Source organism: Herpailurus yagouaroundi, unplaced genomic scaffold (genome assembly GCF_014898765.1).
Source record: "Herpailurus yagouaroundi ecotype Mexico unplaced genomic scaffold, PumYag 159, whole genome shotgun sequence".
In the NCBI taxonomy this organism is placed as follows: Eukaryota; Metazoa; Chordata; class Mammalia; order Carnivora; family Felidae; genus Herpailurus; species Herpailurus yagouaroundi.
In genome coordinates, this window is record NW_024412400.1 from 29,607,581 (window position 1) to 29,634,214 (window position 26,634).

General features: G+C 47.9%; 1 protein-coding gene and 1 long non-coding RNA gene across 2 annotated transcripts in view; one reads left to right on the forward strand and one right to left on the reverse strand.

Annotated features, from left to right (window-relative positions):
* BFSP2 (beaded filament structural protein 2) overlaps positions 1-26,634 on the forward strand; it is a 69,777-nt gene that overhangs the window by 20,101 nt on the left and 23,042 nt on the right. The window contains exons 2-4 of the mRNA XM_040480214.1: positions 15,644-15,726; positions 21,410-21,566; positions 22,626-22,787. Of these exons, the coding sequence (XP_040336148.1) occupies positions 15,644-15,726; positions 21,410-21,566; positions 22,626-22,787 (402 nt within the window). The remainder of the gene's footprint in view (positions 1-15,643; positions 15,727-21,409; positions 21,567-22,625; positions 22,788-26,634) is intronic.
* On the reverse strand, positions 8,910-22,005 carry LOC121033689 (uncharacterized). The gene is made up of 4 exons (XR_005792064.1): positions 21,619-22,005; positions 11,042-11,489; positions 10,812-10,945; positions 8,910-9,163 (listed from the first exon to the last, which is right to left on the reverse strand). It is a non-coding gene; the product is annotated as an uncharacterized LOC121033689 (long non-coding RNA).

A 26,634-nucleotide genomic window follows, 5' to 3' on the forward strand; every position in this document is an offset into this window, starting at 1 on the left:
CCCCGCCCCCGCTCCTTTTCTCTTTCAGTTGCATTTTCTGTGCATTTGGGTTTTAGGTCAGAGCTTGAGTTTGAATACCCCAAGTCTTGGCTCCAAAGGCTTCACCCGGGTCCCTAATCTCTCCCATCTGCAGCTTCCTTTCTGCAAAAAGATGGAGATAATTATACCTGCCATCATGGCCCCGACCCTTTTAAAATTTAAGGAGAATAATGTGAGTAGAAAAAGTCTTTGTCAGTGTCACAGATTCAGCTGCAGATTCTCAGTCCATGGGTGTAATTAGTGTCACTTGTAAGTACGGAATCTTTAGTGATGTTGGCATGCGTTGGCCCTGCCTCCCTCCTCACCGGCAGTCTTGACAGTGTTACATTTGTCATGGTAGCTGCTGTGGGGCTGGCACAGAATTCAGTTTTGTTATGTTCATTCATCAGGCATTGAATGTGGGTCTACTGTGTACCAGGAACTATGGGAATTCAAATATTATTAAAGAGTCAAAATTCTCAGACTCTAGGACCTGAAGTTCTAAGAGGTATGATGAGAAAATAAATCCACACATTGTTGAGTGCCTGCTACGTGCCAAGACCTGTATGATGGATGTCAACCGTACATTGAACAGGAAGGACTCATGAGGCATCGTTCTAAAAGCAGCTTTGGTTTGAGAGGAACCTCTCCTGGTTCACTGGGAGGTAAATATCGTCTCCTGCCTCTGGTTGAAAACTTGGGTAGTCTCATGACTTTTCTGATCACTTGTCATTACTTAAAACTTCCATGCTCATTTTAAGTCATGAAACACGGTCCCAAGTCAGTAAATAGAATGTCTAGTCATTCAACACGTGGACCCTTGTCTCCCTCCCCCCACCCCCACCCCAGGTAGGGCCCAGCACCTCTTGCTGCAAGTTCTTCTATCCTCACACCCCACTGCTGTTTCAACCTGACCAAAGTGTAAACAGGGAGAAAGGAAAGGGAACGAGGGCCAGAGAGTTCTTCCATGAGAGAAACTGTTGTGAGGTCGCTTCACAGTGTCTGGGTCTGACTAAAGTTTAAAACAGATTCTCTTAACAGATTTTTCTGGGTTCTTCTAAGATTCCCCTGCTGGACCCACCATAAGAAGAAGCCCCTTCTTCAACTGATGCCCCCCTAGCAGCCCCTCTCCCTCAGCCCCAGCCCCAGGTTGCCCTCCTGGGTAGGACCCCTCTCCAATGAGCCCAGGCTAACATGCCTGTCATGGGCTCCACCTCTGTGCCCAGGATGGGCGCACCTTTGGGGACCATTAGAGGAGTGCAGGGACTTCCCAGTCTCAGCCCAGATGAGTTAACATTGTGTTGTTACACATACATTTCTTTCTTATTATTATTAAGTTTATTTATTTTGAGAGAGGGAGAGTGTGCTCGCTCATGGGAGCGGGGGAGGGGCGGAGAGAATCCCAAGCAGGTTCCGCAGTCAGCGCAGAGCCCAGTGAGGGGCTCCAGAAGATCACGACTGGAGCCGAAATCATGAGTCCAACACTCAACCAACTGAGCCACCCAGGCACCCCCACATACATTTCCTCTCATCATCTTGAAACCTTGGGGAGCAAGTTTCCTTTTACCCAGGCTACAGATAGTCTACAAATAGAGCATCACAATCCCCAAGTAACAGAGACAGGGTTTGAAGCCCTGTCTCTCCAGTCACAGCCCGTGATCTTCCCAGAAGTCCTTGCTGCTGGACTCTAAAGGGCAAAGGACCTGCCCTGGGGCCTGGCGTCGGCCATCACACCTCTCTGTGCCTCAGGTCTTCATCTTTCATGATCTTCATGAGCCCTTTGCATTCTAAGACTGTGTAATGACATTTCTGACTTAGGTCTCCTGGAAGCAGATGGCAGAGAATTCTGCAGAGGCCTCCCACCCCCACCCCCACCCCCACCCCCCCTTCCCCACCCCCACCTCCCATGTGGAAGGCAGCCCACAGCTTAGCTCTTCACCTCTTGCTCCCACACCCTGTATCTCCTGTAGGCACATGCCCTAAACAAGAATGGGGAAGAGAGAAATGCTCTTTAAATAGTGCCATTTAGGGGTGCCTGAGTGGCTCAGTCGGTTGACCGTCTGACTTTGGCTCAGGTCATGATCTCACAGCTCATGAGTTCGAGCCCGCCTTCCGGCTCTGTGCTGACAGCTTGGAACCTGGAGCCTGCTTCGGATTCTGTGTCTCGCTCTCTCTCTGCCCCTAACCTACTCACATTCTGTCTCTGCCTCTCTCAAAAATAAACATTAAAAAAACGTAGTGCCATTTAAACACCATTTAAACTTCCAGTGGAGATTAATTAATGCACCTAACATTTATTGGGCACCTACTATATATGCCAGAATTTGTTCTGAGGTTCTTAACTCATTCAACCTCGCAACAACTGTATGAGGCCAATACTTTCATGACTCCTGTTTTGAAGATGAGGAAACTGAGGTACAGAGCAATTAAATAACTTTTTCCAAGATCACACATCTAGACAGAGATCGGTTTGGGCAGTTTGGTTCCAGAAGCTGTGTGCCCAGCTCCGCTGAGACAGACCAGGCTTAAGGCACCTGTACTCCAGAGGGTTTCTGGGATGCAAGGCAGGAGGCTGAGAAGAACACTTGTCCCAGATGGATTCCCAAGAAGCAGAGCCCGAGTCCAGGATTCTTTAGTGAGGGACACACTATGGAGGTGCTCCCACGAGAGACGAGCAAGGGAGGAACCAGCAAGAGAACAGTCTCTGGCCAGGTCTCAGCTTCAGCCTGACCCTGCAGGGAACTGGGAGGGAAGCTCCACCTCAGAGCTGCCCCAGCCCCCAGCAAGGGAGCTGGCTTTCCCACCCCACACCTGTCAGTCATTCCCAGAGTGGCAGTTAGCCCAGGGGAACTGGAAAGTGGGCTGGGGTGGCCTGAGCACACTGCTCCAAAAAGAGTCCAGGTGCAGGCTGTGGGACAGGAAAAGAAGCAGAACCTGGGGGCATACAAAGGCGGTTTGAAAAAACTCTGTGGGCTGAGCACTGACGGTCTGCCCCAGCAGCCAACCCTGAAGTAGACAAGAAGAGCTCCTCATTTGCTTTAAGCCTCAGCAGGTCCCCGGTGAGAACACGGACTCCTCTGACTCTGGCCAGCACGCAGGAAACAAACCTTGTCAGAAGGAAGTCCAGGCTAACCATTTCTAAAGGGCCCCCTTCGGATGAATACAAAGGGCCGCTGGGAGAGCTCCAGTGACTGTGACCTTGACACTGGCCCACCCACCCCTCCGCAGCCACGCGCGCACTGCCTCTCCCACACTCGCCCAGCTGTTCTCGGTTCCCCTGTCCCCATACCTCCTGTCCTGCTCTGCTGGCCCCCAGACCTGAGTCCACAGCCAGTCCCACTCCATCTTCACCCCCGGCGGCCCAAGGAGGCCTTTTCTGGAGCTCTAGAGGCGCTCCCCTCCCCCGAGTCTCCGTCACCTGCCTTCTCCAGCCAGTCTCCCTCTCTGCACATTAGGAGTCTATTGCATTCCGTTCACCATGCTAGATTTCTTTCCCTTGTTGTTGATATTCTCTCATTCTTTTCTTCTTAATTACGAAATATTTCAGGCATATGAAAATGGGTGCTCAACATCCAGAATTGTCAGTCTCCGTGTTATTTGCTGCAGACCTTTTATATTTAAACATGGAATCAAAGATTTCAATGGAAACCTCATTTGTGCTCTGTCCTGATTCCAATCCCCTCCCCAGAGGCCAGCACCACTCTAAATTTGGCTTTTTACCACTCCCACCAATGTTCTTCCAGTTTTGCTATATATGTATAATAAACCCTTTATAGGATTGTTTTGCATGATTTTAAACTTGATATTAAGTTGTATCATACTGTGCATTAGGGTTCTCCAGAGAAACAGAACCAATTGGATGTTTCTAGAGAGAGAAAGAGATTTATTGTCAGGAATTTGCTCACAGGATAATGGAGTCTACATGTCCCAGATTAAGGGGTCAGCGGGTTGGAGACCTAAGAAAGAACCAACGTTGCAGTTCAAGTCCAAAGATCACCTGCTGCTGGCAGAATTCCTTCCCTGGGGCAGGGGAGCACTCGTCTTTCTTCTTTTAAGGATTTCAACCCATTGGGTGAGGCCACCCCCCTCCCCATTACAGAGGGCAATCTACTGTTTTCAGAGTCTACTGATTTAAATGTTAATCTCATCCAAAAACACCCTCACAGAAACATCTAGAATAACGTTTGTCCAAATCTGACCACCGTGGCCAGTTGACACATAAAATTAACCACCCCAGGGGCACCTGGGTGGCTCAGTCGGTTGAGCGTCCGACTTCGGCTCAGGTCACGATCTCACAGTTCGTGAGTTCGAGCCCCGCGTCGGGCTCTGTGCTGACTGCATGGAGCCTGGAGCCTGCTTCGGATTCTGTGTCTCCCTCTCTCTCTGCCCCTCCCCTGCTCATGCTCTGTCTCTCTCTCTCCTTCAAAAATAAACATTAAAAAAAAATTAACCATCCCATAATATTTCTTTCTGCGACTTGCTTTCTTCGCTTCTCATTTTGTTTTTGAGATTTATCCATGGTGATACATGTAGCATTTCATTGTATATACATCATAGGTTATGAAGTTTTCCGTTGATGGATGTAGGTTGCTTCCAGTTTTCTCTGTCGCAAACAGGAGAGGGCATACATAAACCTCACACACAGAGAAGAGCTTCCCTAGGTCAGAGGTGGGCAGACAATAGGCAGGCCAAATGCAAACAAGTACCTGCTTTTGTAAATAAAGTTTGATTGGAACACAGTCACATCCACTCATGTACTAATTGTGTGCTTGTGCTTTCATCCTACAAGGGCGGGGTGGTGTAGTTGCAACAAAAACCGTGGGCGCCCGTAGCCTCCAGGATCTCCTGTCCGGCCCTTTGTAGACAAAGCGACAACGTTTCTGACCCTGCTCCAGGCCAGTAGGTAGGAGCAGAGTGGGCCATGCCTGCCGTCAGCTTTTCTATGGCATTGCCAAATTGCTTCCCAAAACGGCTACACGAATTTACGTTCTAGAACAGCAAGTGAGACCGACCTCCGCTTTCTCCACACCCTCTCCTCCCACAGGTTTGCCAGTCTGTTGCTTGCGAATTGGTTTCTCGTTATTTCATACGTTTGCCTCTTTAAACATGTATCACTTATTCATTTAACAAACATCCACTAAGGGATTACTGTGTGCCTGGTACTATCACGATAAAGTGGCCCCATCTCTCAAGAGAAGAAACGGAGCCACCTAACATTGGACTCAAGCGTGGTGGTAAGGCAAGGTGGTTTCGTGGGGGTGTGCATGCAGCGCCGTGGAACATAATCAAGTAGCTGACATTTTTCTGCAAGCCCGAGGATGCTCAGCTGGGAAGTAAAACAATTTGGCTATCTGCCCATAGCTTCTGACAGGGGCACCTACATCGTAATTCCTAGCAGAAAGGACCTGTATTTCACACAAGCATCAGTGAAGTAGGTTAGTAATTAAGCTGGTTTTGTGTCTTCCCTTTGACCTTAGAAGATAAATCACCTGTGATTGTAAGAGGGAGCAAAAGTGTGAAAGAGAAACTCCACAACTGATACAGCGAGAAATAGAGCTTCATTATTTAAAGTTATCAAGATGGTCAATAAATACAGGAAAAGGGTGGTGGAGTGTGAGTTACATAATCTTCATTTGTCAGCTGGGAAGTCAGTAAATGATGTCTATGGCTGATAACTCAAACAATCAAAAACCTGTAGAAATATGGGGCAAGCTCCGGGCAAATGAAAAGTGGAAGCTGCTGGGGACTGGGGCGCTGGGACAAGACGTGGGGCAGGGAATGCTTTTCTTTACCAGCATTTCTTCTCAGTGTGTACCAGCATTTCTTCTAATCAAGTGTACGTGTTACTTTGATACCTTTTAAATTAAAATGCAAGGAGTACAACATCGAGCATGACTCCTGCAATATTTATAGATGAAGTGATACTTATGTAATAATCTCAGACGGGAGAGGGGGTTTGCAGCCACAGAGATTTTGAAAATTAGCCGTGGGATTTTGGTTGTTGAAGTGGGGAGACAGGGGGGCCATTATTCTATTCTCTCTCCACCTTTATATATAGTTCTACCTAGCTGAAATTCCCCATAAAAAAAGGTGTCTTTTTAAGGGGGTGTAAAAAAGAGCATGGGCTGTGGAGTCCAGGAGACACGGGTTAAATTCAGCAGGGCCATGTGGTGCTGTGGGCAAGTCTCTGGGTCTATATCCTCCCCTGTAATGAACACGCACCCATTTTGTGCAGCCGCTGGTGTGGGGTTCATTGACTGTGAAGGGCTTATTGTGGCATAAAACGTTGTTAAGTGCTTTAAAAATGTTTGGGTTTGCTTTGCTTTTATTTTGGGTTTTATGAAGTTTGGCTCTAAGTTTTGAGTTCTCAGCCATCTTATACTTAGTCCTACACATCTCGTTACGTACTGCCTTATGTGTTTGCATTATTTGCATTCCTCAGCTAGCTTACCTCACCTACTGAGTTAACAAATATTTAGTGTCCCTGTTCCAGGCACTGAGCCGGGTGCTGAGGAGGCAGAGATGGGAGACTGTCCCCATCCCAGGGACACACAGGTCAGTGGTAGGGAAAGAGAAATGAGTCAGAATAAAATACAGCGTGACAACTGCTTTGAAAGAGATATGCCCACAGGGCGGTCTAGGGAGGACAGAGGATTCCCAGTGCACCTGAGCTGGGGTTTTGAAGGATGGCTAGGAGTTTACCTGGCAGAGAAGGAAAGCATGGAGGCTGGGTGGCATGGTTAGGTCATGACATACAGAGGCAGCAGCATGGGCCGAGGTTCTGAAAGCTGGAAAGGCCTGAGTCTGTTCAGAAGAAATAGTTCAGTTCACAGCAGGAGAGTGAAGAAGAGAGAAAGCTAAGTGCAGAGAAAGGCGCAAACTGTGAGGGTTTATTCAAGAACACCCTCTTGAATAAATGTGAGTTCAAGTTTGCGTTGTAGTAAGCTCATTACAGTAAGAAAGGGAATGGAAGATTAGAAAGCATTCACTCTAAATCTAGAAGAAAAAGAGAGAGAGAGAGAGAGAGACCAATCAGCTGGCTGCCCAGACAGAGCCTCCCAGGGTCACTGTATCTTGATGTGCCTGGCACTCAAAACTCAGATTTTGTTAGGACGTCTGTAGAAACTTAGGCCCTGAAGGGCAGGCTTTGTGATACAGACACCCAGGACTAGGGGGGCCCACACAGTGGTGGCTACTCTTTGGTGCTCAGCTCCTTAGGGCTTTGCTGCTCTCCAGATCAACCCCTCTGTTTCCCAGAGAGGAGGCAGGATGCTAGGTAAGCTCAGAACCAGTCCTGGGAGGGGTAGAGACATTTCTGGGAAAGGTGAGGCCTAAGGAGGTTTGTACTCATCAAGACAGAGGACAACCTGTAGAGATCAGAGTGTTCCTGATTGCCCCAAAATTGTTTATAACACCACTCACCAGTTCTGGCCTCTCAGCCCATGCTCATCTGACCCCTTCTACAATAACATTCTTTCTTCAGACTGAGCACAGCTTGATGGTGAAGTCAACATTTCTCTGCAGTACAGACTCAGAAATGTCTACTCTCCTGGCCTCCCAAAGTAAGACCCAACCTTAGCCCTCAGGTGTCCCTGGTCCTCTCTGGATCCCCACCGGCTGTGACTGCACTCAGGGGTGAGCTATTGCTGGAGAAGGTTCAACTTCTCCATGACATTGTGACACGATCCCTAACTGCACTTGTAGCTGTAATCTTAACTCCATGTGCTTGGGCTTTGTGCTGTCCGTCCCTGGGTAGCAACGATGAGGTAAAACCACCGGAGAGACGATCAGGCCTCGAACCCGGGCTGGGCAGTGCGGCAGAAAGGAACTGGAGCACATCGATGCAGGGGATCGATGGAGTTCTGACCTGGGAGGTGAGGGAGGTGGTCTTAGGTAGGAGCCAGGGAGGAACCGTGTCTTCACCGCCTTGGTTCTCCCTAGAGAGAGACAGCGCTGTTGCTGGGCTCATTCATTCAACTGATACCTACTGTACCGGATCACCTAGGAATAAAAGAACAAGTCCCATGACCCAGCCTGGGACTCTCTAGCATGCAGAGGTCAGTTGAGGGAGAAAGACCTAGTGAAGGAGACTGAGCAAGAATGGCCAGTGACTTAGGAGGAAGCGCGGGAGAAGAGCTGTGTCACGGCGGCCAAGAGAGTAAAGTACATCTTCTGTGACAAATGTCACTGGCAGGTGTAGCTGAGCGCAGAGAAGCATCTGTTGGGCTTGGTAACATGGTGCGTCTTCACCATCGTGATGAAGATGCAGTTTCAGCGGGGTGCTAGGGACAGATAATGACTTCCTGTTCGTTTACTGCCAGAACAAGTCGTGCTGAGCACTCCTCCTAAACTTGAGAGTCAAAGAAATGTGTAAAGTGTTTCCAGGGACCCCTATCCCCAGCCACTGCACCAGCCACGTCTTATTTCCCAGGGGCCCAGTTTTGCCCACCTCCTCCCCGCACCTGCAGCTCTAGCTGCTGGCAGGCCAATGTCTTTAACTCCAAATAAAGCATTAATTGTACCCTCGGGCCAAATGATAACCCTTCTAAAAATACTCCCTGTCCTTGCCTTTTTGAAACACAAGGAGGGTCAGATTCCTCACCTGCCACCAGCAGCATCATTTATTTTAATAACTGTACCCATAGCAAGGAACAGCAGTAGGAAAGGCTAAGGTCCTCTTCATCATAGTACCAGTGACCAGGGCTTTTTTCAAATGACTATGGACAGGAAAAAACTGAAAGAAAAAAAAAGCCACTAGATGGAAGTCTTCATTCAACTGCCTGCACAGAGAAGAGGGAACAGTGCCAGGCTGCACACACCCATCAGATCCATTCAGCAGTCATGGGCCAAGTGCTGTGGCCTAAGACATGTAACAGTGATAATAACGGCTGCCATGCATGGAGAGCCTACTCTGTGCCAGGCAGCCGGCCAAGTGCTTTACCTTCTGTGGTTCGTTTAACTCTCACATCTTCCCTAGGAGGCAGGGGGTGGTGGTATCCTCATTTTCTGGATGAGGAGACCAAATCTTAGAAATGTCCAAGTAACTGGCCCAAGCTGGTGAGTGGAGGAGGGGGGTTCATGACCGATGTCATTGTCTACTAGGTGTGGTACACAGGTCGGGGTGTGGCTCCAATGCACGAATGATCTAAGGCGGGAGGAAGAGAGTCAGCAAAGGCACCATGCGCCCAGTAGCTCAGGCTAAAAACTTCGAAGTCACCCTCAATTACTTTCTTTCCCTCTTTCCACAACTGTTCCATCACCAAAACCCATCTGTTCCATCCACAAGATAAGTCTGCTTCTCTTCATGGCCCCGATGACCACCCTAGTCAGAGCCGCCATCATCTCCCTTGGGCTCTCACAGAGCTTCCTAGCTGGGCCCTCCTACAATCTGCCCTTCCCTCAGGAGTCAGGGGACACACTTACTGCACAGATCGCACCTGTGCCCGTCTCAAAACCCTTCACTGGCTGCCCAGCAAATCCCGCCTCCTGTCGCTCCCACAGCCTTCCCTTCATGCCTGGCCTTTTCCTACCTTTCTAACGGCATCCGTTATGGTAGCTGCTGATTCCCCTACAACCAACACAGAGCCCGCCACAGAGGAGACAATAACCGTGTGCTGAAGAAATGCAAGAATGAGTGAGTAGATAAATTAAAAAACTTTGCAGAGGAAGGCATGTTTGAGATGAGCATTAAAATGGGGGGAGGTTTCTCAGGAGGCAAGGCCTAGGAGTGTGAAGTGGTAAAATGGGGTGCTCTAGGTTTACACAACAACACAGGCAAGGTCACGGAGGAACAGCCAGGAGCAGGCTGGGAGGCAGCACGAGCAGGACTGGAGGAAGGTCTGCGCAAAGCTGCTGTTCTCCAAGCCGAGTGCGCCCTGCGAGCCCTTGGAAAGCTTTTCAAACACGCGTTGTCGGGCCGCCCTCCAGAGACCGACTCAGACGTCTGAGGTAGGGTCTGAGAGCTCACGCTTCCCACAAGTTTCAGGTGGTGCTGATGCTGCCGGGCCGGGGACTGTACTTTGAGAACCACCTACGTAAAATGTGCTAAGAAATTCTCCACGTGGAGGCGAGAGGAAGATGGTTCCAGGGAGGTAACTAAGAGAGCTGCGGCGCCAAGCCAAAGCAGTTTGTAAACACTCCCTTACCCCTACCTGCACCATCCCTCTCAGAACAAAGCGTGCGCCTTACTCGACTTCTGGCTGCCCGTCCCCTGGTACTTAGTCAGCTCTGCTGTTCTCCTCCACTGAACTGTATGCTTCAAATGTGTCTTCCGTTTCTCACTCCAGCAAAACTTCCAAATCCTGAGACCTATCCCCTCAAGACCACCTGATTTCCCACACCAATTCTCACTGATGCTGCTATGAAAATCAGCTTGTCTTTAAAAGAAAAAAAATGTTTATTTTGAGAGATAGAGAGAGCAGGGGAAGGGCAGAGAGAGAGAGAGAGAGAGAGAGAGAGAATCCCAAGCAGGCTCTGCACTGTCAGCACAGAGCCCGATGTGGGCTCCACCTCACGAACCGTGAGATCATGACCTGAGCCAAAATCAAGAGTCAGACACTCAACCGATGAGCCACCCAGGCGCCCCTCAGTGTCTCTTTTTACCAGGAGACCTGGTGTTAAATCATCTTGCACAGACGAAACAATCATCGCATGCTGCTGGCAGGAGTTAGCTTGGTTTGGGCAGAAAGAGAGAGAGAGGAGGAGGAGAGGTCGTCCCCTCTGGCCCTCCCAGCAGCCACACGCAAGCTGCCAGCCAGCCACCCTTATGGTTCACCCTGCTGTGCAACTATTACCTTGGTTCCGACTTTCTTCCTATTAGAAAAGAGGGCAGGAGGGGTTCCGGGGTTACGAGCAAGGACACTTGTACGCAAGGCATCAGCCTAGTGACTGTACATATTACTATTTGGTCTTTGTATGGCCTTCACTCCTGGAAAGAAAAGATGACCAGAGAGGTGAAGTTAATTTGCATCCTCTTCAAGCATGAATCTCAGAGGACCAGATAGCGAATGTGCATTTCCTTCACTTTTAAATGCAAATGACGTCTCTTCTGTAGGCTGGACAGCAAAGCACTCCGCAGCAGGATTTCTCCAGGCCTTCTTCAGAGTTGGCCCTGCTCAACTCTGCTTAGCTTACGGGCTCAGAAATGCAAGTTCAGGAGGTTAGCGTGGGAGCTGGTTTGTTTGGTTTGATTTGGTGAGCTGCCTCACGCCAGTGGGGAAGACATCCCTCTCTCTCCGTGACACAGCCCAAATAGGAACCACGATTCCTGGCTGTTCTGTGCCAGGAAAAAGACAGAAGACAGTCCTCCGCAATGAGTTTCTCTCTTGATGCTGATGGGCCCTTTAGTTTCCAAAGCTGATGACAAAAATACGCACACTTTGGAGTCGCGTTGACCTGGCCTGGCGTTCTGGCTCTGCCTTGCTCCGTCCGGGTGATTTGGGGCAACTTCTGCATGGCCTTGGCACCCTCCTCTGTAAAATAGGTGTGTTGCTGTCAGGGCTGAATATCAGGAGCACTGAGCGAAGTCATGAGTGTTAAGTATTCAGTAGCATGGGAGGCCCAGCCACCGAGCCAGGATCTGGGTAACAATCAGCTTTCCGTCAATAAAAGGCTCTGGTTTACCGTGTTTGCCAACTTCCCTGGTGTAAACACTCTCACCCCGGCTGATACGAAGCTACCACCATGCTGTCACTGAATGCACACTTGAGAAGAGACGCACATAACATACATCATACGGTGTTTCCACTGTGCAGACACAACGGGAGGAAATAACCTCACTAGCAGGATGATAGTCAAACATAGGAGGAAGTGATGAGTAATCATGGCCTTTGTATTCTGAGCATTTATTAATGGTGTTTTTCGTATAATTTATTTAATTGTAAGTTCACATAATTAAAATGTTCGTGATGGCTGTGTTTAACCACTGGCTCCCAAAACTCCTGAAGTATTTACCAGCCTGCCCCGGCAAGCCAGTACAAGCCAGCCCCAGCAGGTGTGCCGGGCACATCCGTAGGTGGTCAGTGCATGCCCTCCCCTCTGCAGTTCGCGTGCTCAGCCCTGGGGAGGATTTCACGAAACTTTCCCAGGTGGGAAGACAAAGAGCCTGTGCCCCGGCAGGCTCCGTGCTTTACTCTAGGCCTTGGCCACCAGCCCGGTCCCCAGCCTGTGCTAAACCTCGGCCAAGGTGCCAGCCCTGGTCATGCTGCCTGACGGGCCCTTTCTACAGTGGGGGAGGCTGAGCCACCACGAACTCCAGAGAGGATGCCCCTCTGCTAGGCTGAGGTGCCCACAAGAGAACAGTGAAGGGCTCCATGGCTGAATTGGGGGCTGGCGGTTTATTTTAAGCTCCTCATGTGAAGGAGATGGGGAAGCACGGACAGCAACCGTGCTTTGGCAAGTCAGCCTATAATTAGCCTCTGCTTGAGGCTTGAATAAGCCCCTGGTTGTCACTAAACAACAGTTAGAGCAGGAAGGCCTCCAGCTTCCCTGAGCCCAGTGCCACACGAGCTGCCTGGGACAGACATTTGGACGCAACTACCCCGTCTGCTATCCAATTTACCCCAGGAAGCGCTCCTGTCCTCAACCCCAACTGAGCAGGAGGACCACTGAGCAGCCGACCCCTCACCGCAGCCGATCACGCGGCGGCTGGCATTTCCTATCAGACTCCTTCGTGGATGGCTCCCTGCCACCTCTTCTGCATAAAGTTTGCAATCAACTAGGGGAGCGTTAAAAATGAACACACCGGGTACTGTTGTAGCTGGGCAAAGCAAAGGCTGAGAGGAAATACAACATATCCAAATGCTGGCGGTGCTTATGCTGGATGGCAGGACTTGGGGCGACTGCATTTTCAGCCATCCTTCTGTTCGTCCCGAATCATAGGGCTCTCGATACGCGTTTCCAACATAGGCGCCAGAGTGTTGCTTGGTTTGTACTTTTTCTGCCCACCCCCTGGGGCCCAAATTTAAAAAGCAGAAACAAACAGACAAAATTAAGCTGTACCAAGGTGAAGAATTTTAAGAATTTAAGCTTCAGGGTCCCTTATTTGTGCATGGCCCTTTGTATTAGTCTTTATTTTTTTTTTCTTAAAGGCAGTCTCCCACATTGCATAAGCTCCAGGCCCCACGGCTGCCCACAGCTGCCTTTGCGTGGCCACAATCTCTGTCTAAAGAGGTTGTAAAGCCGCCTTCTCTAACAGCCGTAGCTTTGGGGCCCGCAGTCTAGATAGATACCTGTTGTGATTCGGTGTCCCACACTCGAGTGGGACATTTGCTCGGGCATTGTTGTGAGAAATCCAGCAGGGTGATTGATTGCCTTCGGCTTTAAGTCTGTCATCTGGAAAATGGCATCTGTAAAGTGGCAACCAAAGTCTGGAAAAGGGGCTCCTGAGTGTGGGGGCCACAACTGCATGCAGGAGGTTGAAGAGAGCCTCGGCCAGACCAGCCAAAGCCAGTCCTCAGGGAGGCCTCACATAGCCGTGGTCCTTTAGATGAATTATATTCAACAATATTGACTGTATTTTCTTTTTTTCTGTATTCTTGGTGCTCTGGCATCTAGGGCCTCGCTGTTAGCCCCTCACTGAGCTAGCTGATCTTAGAGATAATAAGCCACTTGCCCAACATGCTTTTGATATGCAAACCAGCCAATCCAAGAGTCCGAGAGTCTGTACCCCATCTGCCTTCTCTTTCTGGACTTATACTCCAGGGGGCAATATTCCTCTGCTCTAATCATCCCAGGTGGCCCAAGACCATTCCAGGGACCCATAGAGACCGCTGAAATGATTCAAACTACTCAATCCTAAACCCGGTTGGCTATTTACCTTGCCTCACCCATTCCTTCCCATCCTTCCCATGAAAACCACAATAAAGGCTTTTGCCCACACTTTGCCCTCATCCTTTTGCAGCCGACCCTTGTACTTCGTTATATGGCCCCTCCTGGTGTGGCTGCCCCTGCCTTTGGGAACTGTGAGTAATATCTTTTCAAGGTCAGCCATCTCCCAATCTGTTGGCCTCGCCCTACCTAACTAAAAACAAAATCTCAGGGGGCTTCTGAGGAATGGAAATGACCTCCAAACCCTGACGGGGGAAGGGAGGGGTATGGTTCACCCACAGTCGCACCATTCATTCATGCATGCATTCATTCAGCAGGTATCGATGGAATGTCTACCATAAGCCAGGCTTTGGAGACCTAGCAGTTAACAAGGAGCCAAGCTTGGGGAGGGTCCATGTCAACACGGTGGGCTAGGGCTCTCCTGGGGAAACGGAGAGAGCACAGGGTTGGGCCAAGCCCCAACCACAGTGAGAGTACTGATTTGCGTCCTGCCTTGTTTCAGTGGGGATGTCCTGTCTTGTTTCATTGAATTTCCTGCTACCAAATTTGATCTTCTCTCAGTTTCAGCCCAGCCCTGGGGAACCCTGGGGAACAGGCAGATGAGGGTCTCTCCTCTCCTACTTTCTCATCTCATGCCATCTCTGACTTCTGGTGCTGGGAGACCTCCCACTCAATGAAGAGCTTACAACACTTTCACATCCAAGTACAAAAGGACTGAAAACAGTGACTTGCGTCCTTCTTTTAAAGTAACTGTCCTCTTATCCCCCCCAAACTGAAGATTATAGAAAAGCTACGTATGTAATATATATGTTTCTCAGATCAAGGAGAGAACTACCCCCCAACCCCCACTTTTGAAGGACTCTGTAGGGTTTGGGGAGCCAGTTTTGAAAAGCCACTCTTCGGGGCGCCTGGGTGGCGCAGTCGGTTAAGCGTCCGACTTCAGCCAGGTCACGATCTCGCGGTCCGTGAGTTCGAGCCCCGCGTCGGGCTCTGGGCTGATGGCTCGCAGCCTGGAGCCTGTTTCCGATTCTGTGTCTCCCTCTCTCTCTGCCCCTCCCCCGTTCATGCTCTGTCTCTCTCTGTCCCCAAAATAAATAAACGTTGAAAAAAAAAATTAAAAAAGAAAAAGAAAAGCCACTCTTCGTGGCTCCAGGAAACTCCCAGACTGTATGCATAGTGTATCTATGTTCATATGTACGTTTTGAGGATGAATGAAATTCTAGAGCTGCATTGCCCAGTACAGTGGCCACTAGTCACAGGTGGCTATTTAAATTCAAATGAAATTAAATTTTCAGTTCCTCAGTCATCCTGGCCACATCTTGAGTGTCCAGTAGCCACGTGTGGCCGTGATAGTGCAGACATAGAAGCGTGCCATAACCACAGAAAGTTCTATTGGACAGCACTGACCTAAAGATTTCGTCAGCCTTTCAAAGGCACCCATGAGCAGAAAATGTTAAGAGCCACTAAATCAAACCAGTGAAACTTCATTTAAGGAGCCAGAAGCTTCACTGGCAGTTGAGAGCTCAGCATTATGACAGAGGCTAGGAACAAGTCTGCCTTTGAGTAATATTTTAGCTCCAAAAATCCAACTCTAAAGGCTCTTAAAAGACAGCCAGATTTTATGCTTTGTGGTTTATCTCCTCCCTACCTTTTTGGAGAGAGATACTTGAATTCTAAAAATATTTGCTGTAAGAAAAGTGCTCTATTCCCCAGATCTGTGCCCAGTGCGAGTCACAGTGGGAAGTAAGGGAAGATGGTCCAGTGACCTTGTCTCCTCTGATGTGTGTGATCTTTCTAGGTGGGCGAGGCGGTCTTGGAAAATGCCCGGCTCATGCTTCAGACAGAGAATATCCAGGCGGGTGCAGACGACTTTAAAGAGAGGTAACTTCTTCTTCTTTTTTTTTTTTTTAAAGTTTATTTATTTTGAGAAGGAGAAAGAGAGAGAGAGCAGAGGAGGGGGAAGGGCAGATAGAGAGAGAGGGGGAGCATCCCAAGCAGGCTTTGTGCTGTCAGTGCAGAGTCTGACATGGGGCTCAATCCCACAAACTGTGAGACCGTGCCCTGAGCCAAAATCAAGAGTCAAACGTTTAACTGACGGAGCCACCCAGGTGCCCCGAGAGGTAACTTCTGCATCAGGGGGGACAGTCACTCCGCACCTTCAGACCACTGTGCAACTCGGGGACTGCTATTCCGAGGGTCTGCAGCGTTCCCTTCCAGCGGCACAGAAGGCTAGAGTGGGATAGTGGAAGCCCCAGGAGAACCCAGAGGGAAGATCGTCCAGTTCAAACCCTCCTTCTAGACACAAACCAGGTCCCCAGGGCTCAGAGACTTTGCCCAGTGTCACCTGGTTCAGGGCAGGGATTCTCAGACTGTAGTGTGCTTCAGAACCACCAGGAGGTCTTCTAGAAGACAGATGGCTGTGCCCCACCCTCTGAATTTCTGACTCAGTAGTCTGGGGTGGGGCCCCAAATTTGCATTCCTAATGAGGTCCCCATGATGCTGATCCTGCTGGTCCTGGGACCACACGTGGAGAACAGCTGGTTTTGAGCAATGCTTCTCAATTGCAGCCACATGTCAGAATGACCTGGGCACTTAAAGCTGCCAACGTGCAAGCTGCACAGACGGATGAAACCACCATCCCTGGGGGTGGGTCCAGGCCTCAGTAGTTTTAACTCACCAGTCTTGAAAAACATCTTTTGAAGTCTAGTACAGTGTTTCCTAAAATATGGTGTGTAGACCACTGATGACGATCATTTTAAGTGATAGAAGGATAGACACTTTGTTTTTAATAGTTATGGATTTTTACAGTTACCTTCTATTTATGACTCATGAAACTGTTTTTCCACTATAGCTACTATAATTTATAGTAGTAATTTAAAATGTATTTAATATAAAGAGCTTTTAAAGTTTACTGATTTAACATGTACTTTTTAAGTAGATAAATTTAAGGAACAATTTGAAGTACTAGTGACAGGAGAGAGATGCATTTAGGGCAAAGTCATGATGGTGCATGAGGTCTGTGGTCCGTGTTGGAGAAATGAAATGAAAAAGACCTTTCATTGATGAACACAGTGATTTTGGGAATATTCTGCGGGGAAGGTGTTCTGGATGTTGGGCAATTAGATGGGTGATGGGATAGTTATTCAAGGAACATTTCCTTAAATTGATAAAGGCAAAGAGGAAAGGCATATAGTTGGGAGTCTTTGGGGAAGACAGTGACCCCACTGCCATTCTTGTCTTAGGATAGAAAGGGTATCGTGATGGAAAGGAAAATCGCTACTGTCTCCTCAGACCCAGAGTCGTTTCCTTTCTCTAAGACCAGGCTTCTCCAGCTGATAAAAGGACCTCCACTAGTGGCCACTCTCGAGTCAAGGAAACTCAATCAGCTGGGGTTGCTGTTTTGGACAACACTGTGCTGGCCAAGGTCACAGAAGCGCAAAAAAGCGAAGCCATCAGCTGGCCACTGACAGCTAACTGCACAGTTAGAGATGGATGCCAAGAGACATGAAACCATTTGTGCTACATTTAAGATAGAATTTAATTAGGTGTGAAGTTAAGTTAGGATGTAACCAAAATTTCATTCATTCATTCATTCATTCATTCATTTATTCATTATGCATTCATACATTTCTTCATCCATCCATCCAACTGAGTAGCAGGGGCTTGGTCTGTTTTGTTCCCCAGTGTATTAACAGTGCCACGCACAAGATAGATGCCCGACAAATAGTTGTTAAATTAATGAATAAATGAATAAATTCAAGAAATGTTTGAATAGCTGCCCGGACCCTGGCCAGGTCCTGGGGATGAAGTAAATGGAACCTCGAGGAGCTCACAGTTCAGTGTCAAAGACAGAGGAGTGAACAGATAGTGGCATCATGGGGCAGTTGTGCCATCACTGAGAAGAGCACAGGTGGGGTGGGGGCATTTAGTTGGCCAGGGAGGGTTGACCAAAGAGGTGATGCCCGATTTGGGTCCTTTGCAGGAGTTGTGCAGGCCAATAAAGGAGACACGAATTTCCAGGCAGAGAGGGCAGTATGTGTTAAGGCAGGACACGAGAAAACATGGTGTATTCGTGGCCACCAAGTAACTCATTATAACTGGGGCATGTGGAGTGAAGAAAGGAGGGACAACCAATGGGGCTTGAAAATCAGGGAGAGACCAAATCCTGGAGTATCATGTCAGCCTACCAAAGAGCTCAGAGATGACCTGAGAGAAGAAGAGACCCATAGAAGGGATCTGAGCAGTGGCTCATCATGACTAGTCTTCAGCTTCACAATTTCAGCTTTGTACTGGTGGAGAGGAGAAACAGGGCAAACCAGCAAGAAGCAATGGGAGCAAAGGGGCTGGACCAGTGGAAGGGCAGAGTCTGTACTGGGAGCCATTGCTGGAAAGTAAGGTGAGATAGATTACTTAGGGGCCAGAGGATAACACTTAAGGCTCTGAGCAGATGGTGACTGGATATGGTGAAGGATGGTTCCTCTGGAGGCACTACTGTGGGTCAGTTGTGGGAAGACGATCAGAGGCTGTTACAGCTCAAGGTCTGCCTGGGACGGTGGCCACGAGCAGACTTGAGGGATGGGTCAAAGAAATCATTGGCAGGGGTTGATAATTATCTACATATGCAGCCTGAAAATAGAAGGCAAAGGTAAGTTTCAGGTGTTGAACTTGGGTAAGTGAGAAGATTTGCCATTCTCTCGACAAAAATAGAAAATTGTGGAAGCAAAGCTGGTCTAAATTCAAGGGTAGTAATGAGCTTGGCTTTGAGCAAGTAGAGCTGAGCTGAGCTGACGGAGCAGTTGTGGTGGGCCACTGAAGATGCCGGGCCAGAGTGGCCCACAGGTCAAGACAGGCACTTCTGGGCATCACCAACACAGAGATTCTATTTGATGACTTCAACATGGAAGGGGAAAGGAATAAAAGACAGTGAGAGAAAGCTGAAAGTTTAGCAGCAGCCTTGGGGATATCACAGATATGTGTCAAATTCTAAAGGACTTCCAAACAAAGGTCTGTAGAGCACCTAAGACCTCCCATAATGCTGAGTGGCGCATATCCTGGGAAGGACCAGGCTCCCTGGAGAGATAAGCACAACAGGACTTTGGAGGCACACAGAGACTCTTCCAGTGGAGGTCAAAAGGGGCCAATCCCAGTGCTAGGGGTAGGTTTTCATTCCAGCTAGAAGGGCAAGACTCATTTCCAAAAGATTAAATGTTAATAAAAATACAGTACTTCCTAAAGAATAAACATTTGGGTAGAAAATCTAATCCCACATAGAGAGTACATAAAAATGCTTTAGAAACCAGCTCCTCAGGGGGTGATTCAAAGGTGCAGGTCCAACTCTGAGGAAAGGTCTCTAGCAGTATACCACAGGGCTCTGTCCTTGGTTCCTTCATTTACTATTTTTAACCACAGGTGCATGAAAGCAGGTAGGGCAAAATGGCAGAAGATACAAAGCCAGGAGGGGTGGTGAAGAGAAAGATGACAGACAGAACTAGGAATCAAAATGATCCCCACACACTGGAACACTGGGCCAATGAAACTGAGAGAAGATATACGCGGATCCTCTCTTTGGGTTCAAATGCCAGGTGCACCCAGAAAGGACAAGGCAATTGGGCTTGTGAAAAATGCTCAGGGTCTCTAGTTGAGAGGACACCCAATATCAGTCAACAGCAAATACAGCTGGTCAAAATCAAATGAACAAACACACAAAAAAACAAACCCCCCTCAAAGGAAACCTTAGGGCCCATGGTGAATAGAACTGAAGGGTTTAAACAAAGGAGCAAACAGTCCCCCAGGACTTTGAATTGATCAGGGAACACCCGGAGTTTTACATTCCATTTTCTGTATCACATATTGAGAAGGACATGGACCAATTAGGGCATTTCTAATCATTCCACAAATCTATCTGAAGCCTGGAGGTGGGTGCTAAGAATACAAAGACAGAAAGGTCATAGTCCCTGCCACGGATGATGAGGGACATGAAAACCAATTTGTATGAAGAACAGAAGAACCGGGAACGCTTAACCTGAGGAACAAAAGGCTTGGAGGGAGAGATGAGCGGGAAAGAAAGAGTGCTATAAGAGACATTCTAAATATGTATAGGGCTGCCTGAAAGAAGGATTAGACTGACTTTGGGTACTCCAGAGAGTGGAACTCAGACTCTTACAGGAATGAAGGCTTAAGCTCTTTAAGGAAGAAATTTGTAATAATTACAGCTGTCCCAAAATGGAACGGTGGCCTTGATAGGTGATGAGTTCCCTATCACTGGAAGTAGTCAAGCAGAGACTACATGATCACCTATCAAGAATGCTATCGAGGCATTGTCACGGAGTGGGAGACATTTAGGAACCCTAAATGCCCTTAAAACTCTAAAGCCCTAAGATGCTTTCTTCAATGAGAAGTGTGAGCTTTCTCCATCCTATGGATGGGTGAAGGTAAGGTGTGAAATTTGGCTGATGGGGTACACCTGGGTGGAAGGCTGTGGAAGAAAAGGAGTTAACACTGGGGGAAACTGGCAAAGATGTTGAGTGGCTTTTAGAAAGAAGGCTCTGCGCAAACCAGAGATGGAAAGAACTCAGGGGGATTCTTAAAGACAGAGAACAAACTGAGGGTTGATGGAGGTGAGGTGGGTGGGGGGATGGGCTAAAGGGGTGATGGGAATTAAGAAGGGCACTCGTTGGGATGAGCACTGGGTGTCATATGTAAGTGATGAATCACTGATTTCTAATCCTGAACCAATATTGCACTGTATGTAAACTAGAATTTAAATAAAAACTTGGGAAAAAAAAGAAAGAACTTGGTGGTGGGAGGGGAGGGCACAGTTTCAGACTTGTGTCAGTGTGTGTGTGTGTGTGTGTGTGTGTGTGTGTGTGTGTGTGTGATTGTATAAGCTGCAAGTTTTTAAAACTCTGGATATTTTACATATAAATCCAGGTTTCCTCGTTTCTCTTGAAGAGAAAGGGCACACACCTTTCCACGCAGCAGCCTCCCCTTGCCTGAAGGGTGAGCCGTCCTGTGTGCTCCTGTCCCGTCCCCACCTCTCCCTGCTTCCCAGACCTGGGCCTCGTCCCTCATCTATATTCCCCTCTTGGCCCCTGATGGCACTGGGGTTTGCAGCCACAATTTTAAATTTTCACATGGGTTCTTGGGAGCAGAAACCATGCTTTTTATTTTGGGATCACTAGCACATAGCCTGGTACTTAGCAGACTCTCAGTCATGTCTGTTAAAAGATCCTCAAGGGAAAGGATGACAAATCACAATAATGGTGACAAGGCCAGATCCCCTTACCTGGATCTCAACTCCCGGAGAAGCTTTCCCTAGAGTTCTGTGCCTCCAGAGCCCCTGAGCCTGGCAGCCTGTGAAGCTGGGCCATCAGAAGTTGGCTGCAATCATTTTCATGATAATAAATCAACATCTAAGACTTGCATTAACAGTGCCCTCAAAGCTGTTGGAACAGTGACTTTTCACATCTGTTTGTCTGTGACATAATTGGCCTATTGGTAACGTTTCTGATTATTTTCCCTTTTGGGTTGCCCACCTCTGCTCTTTACCTTCCTTTATCTGCAGATATGAAAATGAGCAGCCATTTCGAAAGGCAGCAGAAGAGGAAATTAACTCTCTGTATAAAGTCATCGATGAGGCTAATTTGACAAAAATGGATCTGGAGAGTCAAATAGAAAGCCTGAAAGAAGAACTTGGCTTTCTGTCAAGGGGCTATGAGGAGGTAGGTGGGGGCAGGGGCAACGCTGGGTTGGCCACAGACCACAGGCACTCACCTGTCTGACGGAGGTTCACAACAGTGATGGTGGCTCATCTCAGCCTCTCCCCGTCCCTTGCCCAGGGCTGCAGGGAAAATGCGGGTAAAATACCTTCAAATCCTTGTAGTGGGTAAGGCTACCCCAGGGAGTCTCAAATTCAAGTGGCTTTGAGACCAGGCTGGTACATAAATGGAGGAGACAGCAGGTCCACGCCGGCAAGAGTGACGGAGTCTGTGTTGAACTGGAGAGAGCATCCTCTACCTCAAGGCACTGTATTTCATGTCTTTTTTTTTTTTTTTTTTTTTAGCACTGCATAGGACAAACAAGACAGCTCTGAAGGTAGATCCAAGCTGTGGTTTACACACACTCATTAATGAAATTAGGTCAGATGCTTGAGTGACAGGACTCAGTGGGACCTCCAACGGGGAAGCCCTCCAGTTCCCTGCGGAATGGCACTGACTCTAAACCACCTCACACAAGTCGCTGATCAGACACTTAAAGTGCTTTCAGTTGAAAAAGTCAAAACTCACTTAACCATGCTTCCATTGGGAAGTCCCTTCTTTTGTCCAACCTCAGGCTGACCAGGAACCCAAAGCCCACTTCCTGTTCCTAGCTCAGTCGTTTGGTACCACTCCCCCCACCTCCAACCCTTGGAGACTCCAGAGTTACCTTTAAACCTCTTCCTGCCTACTGTGACTTTGCAAAACCCATCAATTTCATCTTACTCTTGTTGCTTACTCTGTTTGTGTTGTTATTTGGTTATTTATTTATTTTGACGTTTGCTTTGAGTGGGTCTGGGCTTGCGAAGACCAGCCTAAGAAATACATCCTTGGGGAAGGAGACTATGGCACCGGTGCTGATGACAGGGTCAGGGACTTTGCCAGTCTCTGCGAAGCCCCACTTTTGGCAGTAGCAGAATGAGAAGCATAAGGATTACCCAACAGACCTGGGCTTATGCTGGCTCAACTTCTGTGTCCTTTCCTTCACCTCTGGAACTCACCTGAAGCGTCTATCGTCATTTGCAGGATGTGAAAGTGCTGTACAAACAGCTGGCAGGGTCTGAGCTGGAACAAATGGGTGTTCCCATTGGCACTGGTCTGGACGACATCCTCGAGACTATCAGAATCCACTGGGAGAGAGACGTGGAAAAGAACCGGGCGGAGGCAGGAGCCTTGCTCCAAGCCAAGGTGAGTGTGCTCCCCTCTGCCCTGTGCAGAAGGAGGCCAAGCAAAGGTGAAAAGCAGTCAACACAGAAAAGAAGAAATGCAAGTTTCAATCTCATTAGACATAAAAGAAATGCAATTTAAGATGATAGCGGCTTACCTGTCTAAACACAGAACATGTTTAAAACTTAATGCCGACAAGTGTGTGGAGAAGTAGGTTCTCCCCTATATTACTACTGAGGAGTACAAACTCGTATGACGTCTTTGAGTGAGGGAATTCACGATATGTGTTAAAAGTCTTGAAATGCCCCTACCTTCCAGTTGAATAATCTGGACACTTTCCTAAACAAATCATTGAAAACACAGATAAAGTTTACATCCAAACATACTCACTGAAGCATTCATTTAAAGAATGAAAAAAACCGGGGTGCCTGGGTGGCTCAGTCAGTTAAGCGTTCAACTTCGGCTCAGGTCATGATCTCATAGTTCGTGAGTTCGAGCCCTGCGTCAGGCTCTGTGCTGACAGCTCGGAGCCTGGAGCCTACTTCAGATTTGGTGTCTCCCTCTCTCTCTACCCCTTGCCTGCTCACACTGTTTCTCTCTCTTATTTAACGTTTAAATAAACATTTAAAAAAAAAAGAATGACAAAACTGGGTGAGGGGACACAGAAATGTTTAATAATAGGGGTAAGGCTAAGCCACAACCTAACCATGCAATGAAATTCCAGGAAGTTGTTAGAAATATTTATGAAGCATTTATAACAACACGGGAAATGCTCACATAATAAGGTAAAATGGGGGATACAAGAGTACAGAAGGGTATATGCCAGGAACCAATAAACTTTTTCTGGAAAGCACTAAACAATGAATATTAGACTTCCTGGGCCTGACAGTCTCTGTTGAAACTACTCAATCCTGCCATGGTCCTGTGAAAGCGGCTGTAGACAAAAGGTAACAAACAAATGAGCATGGCTGTGTTCCAATAAAACTTTATTTACAGAGACAAGAGGTGGGCTGGATTTACCTGTGGGCTGCAGTTTGCCAACCCCTGGTATATACAGTAGGGTGAAGCAATCAAACAAAGAAATGAGGCATCCGGGAAGAATTAGAAAGAAAACGCAAAAATGTGTTGGAGTTAGCAGCGGTTGTCTTTGAGGGAGGGGCCTATTTGACATGTTGAGATGTTTTTGCTCGCTTGTTTTTGACCACGGTGTTTTTAAAGTTTTTCTTAAATATTATGAGTTATATTCATGGAGGAAAACATCTTTTATTAAGCCTTATAAATAATCAAGAAATTAACGAGAAAATAGAATGCATAGGGTTTCTTCTTCCCTTCTCCATCTCCCAGCCATGTATGACTTGGGGCATTTTGAGGCCCAGGATGAGAGGAACAGAAGAGAAAGAAAGGTGTGGAAAAGGTATGAAAAATGAGGTAGCTCATCTTTTGGAGAGAAGGCAAGTGGACTGCTCCTATGCTTTGAGTCACTCTTTGGTGGGACTCCATTCCAGCTGCACGGCGGGATTATTTCAGAGCATTTTCAAAAATGCTCATTTCCAGGTACCATCAAAGCCCACTCAAATCCAAAGAAGGAGAGGGTCTCTGTGATTTTTTTTAAGCTCGCTGGATGTTTCTAATATACAGGAAGGCTGGAGAGCCACACGAGTTTATAAAAGCTACTAAAAGAAAACCAGGAGGACGTTTTCTGTTCTTCTTTCTTCCCCCTGTGGCCCCTCAATCCCCTGGCCCCTAAGTATCAACAGAAACCTTCAGATCAGGGTGTTCACCGATTCTGGACCCCCTGATGTTCTCCAGCCCAGGAAACATCTTTACTCCCCCATCTCTCTTACCCCTTATCCCCTTTCAACGCCCCTTTTCTTTCTAACCTTAATTCCATGGGCCAGGTCACTGCAAACATTTTTTATGGCAAATAGTGCCTACTAACTGCACAAAATGCAGCTCCCCACCTCCAACCAGGCCAGAGGTGGAACAACACAAAGGGAAAGTGAAACCAAACCACAGGTTTGATTTTGGTCCATTGCTTCTTTTTTAGAAGATCCATGAATATTTATAATCCAGGACCTTAGAGACCATCCCATGTCCTCGTTTCAAAGGTGAGGAGACAGATCCAGAGAGGGCAGTGACGTCCTGAGGTCACACAGCTGGCTGGCAGCACCACTGTCCAGCTCTCCAGGCTCCCAGTCCAGGCACCTTTACTCCACACTGGGCTGTCATTCCTGCTTGGCTCTGTTCCCAAAGCAGAATCTCTGTGGTGTGCAACCCTGTTGTGTCCCAACCCTCCTGGGGCATACACCACACTGTAGTGATCATTTCTTCGTTTGTTTGTTTGTTTGTTTGTTTGTTTGTTTGTTTGTTGAGGAGAGGGGAAGGACAGAGAGAGAGAGAGAGAGAATTCCAAGCAAGCTCCACACTGTCAGTGTGGAGCCAGATGAGGGGCTGGATCCACCAACCGTAAGATCATGACCTGAGCCGAAATCAAGAGCTGGAGGCTTAACCAGCTGAGCCACCCGGGCGCCCCTGTAGCAGTTATTTCTTCGGGGAGGAGGGAAGGGGCATTGAATTCACAGAAATAAATCCTGCATAGTTTGAAAAGGAAAAAACTCCTGGCCATTATTATTCACCCTTCACACTCTTGAGAATCATTACCAACCCAACAGTAATTCAAGCATTAATTCTGAACAGATTCATTAGTGTTTTTTTTTTTTTAATAGAGTAATCTGAAAGCTGCATCTCAGAGAAAACAGACAGTACTTGTTTTCATTTGGCTAATGCTGCCTGGGCCTCCTGCAGAGAGGCGGAGCTCAGAAAATATTTGCAGAATGAGTGAATTCCTCTGATCATCAACAGAGATCAGAACTGACAGCCAGAAGTCCTCCAATAAATAGTTTTGTCAGTTGCTATCATGCCCTTGGGGGCTGACATTTGCCCATCCTGAGCATCTCCTGTCGGTTTCCTGGCAGCAAAGCATAAATGTGAAATGGCTTAGCACACACTCCTTTCAAAACCTTTTGCAGAGAGCATACAAACATGTATTTAATTACCTTTCAGCCTGGAAAGGCTGAAAATTAATTGACATGATTAATTTATGTCTTTGTTTAGGTTTCCCCAGAAACTGACCCTGAGACAAATATTAAAGTGGAAATGGTTTATCTGGAAGTTGGCCGGGGCGGGTGGGGAGTACAAAATACCGGTAGAGAAGGGAACCAACAAAGAACTCATTCTCCAACCAGCAGCCACTGTGGGAGACTGGACTCTGAAGCCACAGGGCTTCTGGGGAACAGTACAGAATACAAGAGAAGGGAAAGGCGAGGAAGCTGGGGTAGTAATACCATCCCCATCAGACATCTGGCATCTGCTAGCAGAGTGACCTTTCAAAGACTTCAGAGAAAGCTCCTCCAGGCAAAGAAGTATGGAATTTGGCAGTGGAATGGAAGCTGGGGAGAACAAACATGTTTCAGCCTGAGGGATAAAGGTGGATGCCATCAGCATCTGCTACCAGTTATCTGCTAACTCCTCCTAGTTTTAAATCAATAAAAGCCTATAAAGAGGTTATGGCTAGGTTCTCTCCAGCCACGGTCGTGGATGTCAGGAACTTTGGCGGTCCAGTTTTTGGAACTTCTCAAATTGTATAACTCCATGTTTGGGGAGATCAGTTTGGTCCAGAAAATTTCTGGAGGGTCTTGCAGCCTGGCCCTTCCTTTGATTTATTGTGGTTACCTACCTCAAGGTATTTGGGGATGTTCAGGGAACCACAGACAACATGCCATACCACCCTCCAGACCTCCTGGCTAGCCATGGAATACATCCCTCCAGTCTGCAGCCCACAGACCCTCACAAGGCCACCTTGGGAATA